This window comes from Nematolebias whitei, chromosome 9 (assembly GCF_014905685.2).
Source record: "Nematolebias whitei isolate Nwh7 chromosome 9, NemWhi1, whole genome shotgun sequence".
Lineage (NCBI taxonomy): Eukaryota > Metazoa > Chordata > Actinopteri > Cyprinodontiformes > Rivulidae > Nematolebias > Nematolebias whitei.
This window is the reverse complement of record NC_056506.1, coordinates 4,753,492-4,758,081: the sequence shown is the minus strand read 5'-3', so window position 1 is coordinate 4,758,081 and position 4,590 is coordinate 4,753,492. Positions and strand designations below refer to the sequence as shown.

Sequence of the window (4,590 nt, the reverse complement as noted above, 5' to 3'; positions counted from 1 at the left end):
CACCCAGAAGGCCCCTGGACCGGGGTTTGAACCAGGGGCCTGTTCGCTGAGAGGCAGCAGCTCTACCAGTTGTGCCACCGTGCTGCCTAGCCCATGTAAACAATACATTTGAATTATTCAAACAGAACACATTTCAATCCGGTCAGAGAATTTTGCGTATGTAAACATAGCTACTATCTCCTGATGCATGCTCAGCTTGCATCAGCATGCATAGCTACTATCTGTTCTGAATGATGATGGTCTTGATGGAAACAGACCCAGTAGGCTCCACCACCGACAGAAAAACAGATAAAACATTTGATGTTTTAATTTAATGCAATTAATTTAATTAATTAAAATGTATGTTGACTAAAACCAAAGTATCTGTGAGATGTTTCTGTAACTGATGAGACAAAAGTAGAGATTTCGGGTTACATCAATTGTGGTTTTTTTATATTATAAAAGGGTACAAACTAATTTATCTGTTTGTTCTGAAGCAACACAAGCTAACAGTTCATAACCATTGTCTCTCTGTTTGTGTATCTACTCAGCCTCTCTGCATTGCCTCATCTGATCCCAGCTGCTCCTCAGGTGAGCTGGAGGATGAAGACGACAGCAGCTGTCGGGTGTCTGAGAACGATGACCCGGTGCTTCTGTTTGAGTATCACATCCTGTATTCCTGCAGCTATGCTGCTCCTGTGCTCTATTTCAGAGTGTTCACTTTGGGTTAGTCTTTGCCTCTAATCTTTCTGTTTAGACTGATGGTCAAAATATATAGAAAAAATAAAGATGTATGTATGTATGTTTTATTTATTCATTTCATTTCATCCAAACAACAAATATAATAAAATTTAAAGAAAAGAAAAAAGATATACAATCACAGAAATAAAATGAAAGGCAGCAGAAGAAGATTGAGTTCTTATAATATCTGCCCCTTGTCCCCAAAATATATTCCAAACAAAATTACTATACAAAAGCAAGATGAATTAATAAAAAAAATAAAAAATAATAAAATAAAAAAAACTTAGCTAAAATATAAGATCAACTGTAAACAATTTTTATGAACTCACATTATACTTAATATTTAAAAAAAAAATTTTTTTTATCATCTTCTTGAATATGTACATAGTTTTGGCATTTTTAATATCAACCTCCAGATCATTCCACAATCTAATACCCTGAGATCTAGTGGATCACATCTTCAGACTAGCTTCAGACTAAAAGAGACTTCAGACTTAATGATCTAGCGTTCCTTGAAGGAATGCCCATCTCCTGCTGCCTTTTATCCCACCGTTTTAGACAACAATCATCATTGAGAAACTATGAGAAACAATATCCTTATGCATGCTCAATAATCCAGGTAGACAAATCTAAAAAATTTACATCTGGTCCACTGGACGGGTTCAAAATGAGAAACAACATTTAATATGCTGAGAAATGACAAAGTTGTAGCCACTTTGGTCCAACTTTTAAAATAACAAGCTGTAATGTAAGATGTCGCACCCAAAATACAATGACTCTCAACTACAAACCTGATTCCAAAAAATTTGGGACACTAAACAAATTGTGAATAAAAACGGAATGCAATGATGTGGTGATGGCAAATGTCAATATTTTATTCGTAATATAACATAGATGACAGATCAAAAGTTTAATCTGAGTAAATGTAACATTTTAAAGGAAAAATATGTTGATTCAAAATTTCACAGTGTCACCCAAAAAAGTTGGGACAAGTAGCAATAAGTGGCTGGCAAAAGGAAATTGAACAAATAACGAACAGCTGGAAGACCAATTAACACTAATTAGGTCAATGGACAACATGATTGGGTATAAAAAGAGCTTCTCAGAGTGTCAGTGTCTCTCAGAAGCCAAGATGGTAAGAGGATCACCAATTCCACCATTGTTGCGCAGAAAGATAGTGCAGCAATACCAGAATGGTGTTACCCAGCGTAAAATAGAAAATACTTTTAAGTTATCATCATCAACCGTGCATAACATCATCAAAAGATTCAGAGAATCTGGAACAATCGCTGTGCGTAAGGGTCAAGGCCGTAAAACTCTACTGGATGCTCGTGATCTCCGGGCCCTTAAACATTACTGCACCTCAAGCAGGAATGCCACTGTCAAGGAAATAACAGAATGGGCTCAGGAATACTTCCAGAAAGCATTGTCAGTGAACACAATCCACCGTGCCATCCGCTGTTGCCAGCTGAAACTCTACAGTGCAAAGAGGAAGCCATTTCTAAGCAAGCTCCACAAGCTCAGACGTTTGCACTGGGCCAGGAGTCATTTAAAATGGAGTGTGGCAAAATGGAAGACTGTTCTGTGGCCAGATGAGTCACGATTTGAAGTTCTTTATGGAACACTGGGACGCCATGTCATCTGGACCAGAGAGGACAAGGATAGCCCAAGTTGTTATCAACGCTCCATTCAGAAGCCTGCATCACTGATGGTTTGGGGTTGCATGAGCGCTTGTGGCATGGGCAGCTTGCATGTCTGGAAAGGCACCATTAATGCAGAGAACTATTATCAGGTTCTAGAACAACATATGCTCCCATCTAGACGTCATCTCTTTCAGGGAAGACCCTGCATTTTTCAACACGATAATGCCAGACCACATTCTGCAGCAATCACAACATCATGGCTACATAGTAGAAGGATCCGGGTACTGAAATGGCCAGCCTGCAGTCCAGATCTTTCACCTATAGAGAACATTTGGCGCATCATAAAGAGGAAGGTGCGACAAAGAAGGCCCAAGACGACTGAACAGTTAGAGGCCTGTATTAGACATGAATGGGAGAGCATTCCTATTTCTAAACTTGAGAAACTGGTCTCCTCTGTCCCCAGACGTCTGCTGAGTGTTGTAAAAAGAAGGGGGGATGCCACACAGTGGTAAAATGGACTAGTCCCAACTTTTTTGGTATTTGTTGACGCCATAAAATTTGGAAACAACAGCTTTTTCCCTTAAAATTATACATTCTCTCAGTTAAACTTTTGATCTGTGATTTGTGTTCTATTCTGAATAAAATATTAGATGTTGGCACCTCCACATCATTGCATTCAGTTTTTATTCACAATTTGTTTAGTGTCCCAATTTTTTGGGAATCCGGTTTGTACTTGCACATTAGTTTTTACCTCAATATCTGTCAAGTTACAGAGATCCATCCATTTTTTGTTGACTAATGTGGATTCATATTTTTAAACAAGGTATTTTTATTGATTTTTGCATTTTTAATAAAACACAGCTGCATGTGTGCCAACAGGGCAAATCTGCTCACCTAACTAAAGTGTGTCTTCTCTTCAAAGAAATGTTATCAATTGTGTTGAGGGACCAACTGGCCAAATCCAAGTCCATAGTTACGATTTGAAAGATTTGTACAAGAGAAGCTCTAAAGCAGTTTCACAGATGGGACAGAGCAAAAGCAAAGCGGAGAGGGAGAGGAGAAGGCGTCCGCCCTTGAGAAAAGCAAGTGTTGAATGTATGAAGCCCCACTTTATGAAAATGTGGGATCAACTGCTCTCTTGTGCTGGTACCTACAACTAGATGTCCATTTATAACTGCACAACTTTTTGGCTATACTCATTTCAAGTTGGCTAGCACAGCTAATCAGTATTAGCCAACACTACTGAATATAAATGGCTAGATACTGAGGTAAAAATTCATGTGGTAGTAGCTGAGAGTCACTCACAACACATATTTTGAGTGAGACACCCTTCAATCCATCAGGATGTTATTTTCAAGTTTTGACCAACGATCAAAAACGGCTTCAGTTAAAATTATTTTTAACATGAAATCTGTTTATGTCAGTCTGTTGTCTTGTAACGGTTATTGTGAAACGTGTTGGGAAAACAGGTGTTAAAGCCAGCTTATCCAATAAAAGCTGCAGGCTGTTGATGTGTCAGGTTTGATGGGTGTTTTGTTTCTTGTTGGTCTTCCTCATGTATCAGAGGGAAGGAGCCTGACATTAGAAGAGGTGTGGAGCTGTGTCCACCCAAGCTTCAGGCTTCATCTGCAAAGCTGTCCGTTGGATGCAATAAGTCAGCAGGTAAAATGAGACAACTTTTTCTTGAGCGTTTGTTTCCTTTGTGGAAATCTGGATCTGTGATGAGTTGTCTGTTCATCAGGAGCATCCTCTTCTGGGTCAACCTTTCTTTGTCCTCCACCCCTGTAGAACAAAGGACTTCATGCGGCCCATGCTGCAAGCGGCTCAGGACCAGCACAGGTAGGGTTCTGGCTGGGTCCAGAGACACACAGTGACAGAGGAAATGACTGCTCTGAGCAGGGATTAGAGTTGTAATTTCTAACCTGAACCCAGAGCCTGCCCACGCCCGACCCGGATTCGGACCGGACCGGGCTATAATAATGTTCTTAATGCGCGGACCAGGTCAGTGTCGGGCTTTTTATTGTGTCAGGAACGCGTGTGGCCGACAATCCAATTATATGCCAACATGGCTTGCCATACAATAACCAGCCGTACACGGCCATTTGACCGCATGCTGATTGGCTGGTTGAAAGAGGTAAAAAGTTCAGTTAAGCTTCAGATGGACTACTGCCAGCAAGCCATCAGCTCAATTGGACGTTCATTTAGCTGGTGTACTCAGCGGACGCAC

General features: G+C 40.2%; 1 protein-coding gene across 1 annotated transcript; it reads left to right on the top strand.

The window, feature by feature from the left end:
* The first annotated feature begins 245 nt into the window (after positions 1 to 245).
* atg10 (ATG10 autophagy related 10 homolog (S. cerevisiae)) lies at positions 246 to 4,261 on the top strand. The gene is made up of 4 exons (XM_037681977.1): positions 246 to 260; positions 531 to 705; positions 3,928 to 4,025; positions 4,105 to 4,261. The coding sequence occupies exons 1-4, from the start codon at positions 246 to 248 to the stop codon at positions 4,204 to 4,206; spliced, it is 390 nt and encodes a 129-aa protein (XP_037537905.1). The 3' UTR covers positions 4,207 to 4,261.
* The last annotated feature ends 329 nt before the right edge of the window (positions 4,262 to 4,590 follow it).

What these genes read in the sequence shown, in the direction of transcription:
- atg10 (XM_037681977.1), top strand. An exon ending in TTTCAGAGTGTTCACTTTGG is followed by an intron (nt 706 to 3,927) that starts GTTAGTCTTTGC and finishes CTCATGTATCAG; the next exon opens with AGGGAAGGAGCCTGACATTA. An exon ending in TGGATGCAATAAGTCAGCAG is followed by an intron (nt 4,026 to 4,104) that starts GTAAAATGAGAC and finishes TCTGTTCATCAG; the next exon opens with GAGCATCCTCTTCTGGGTCA.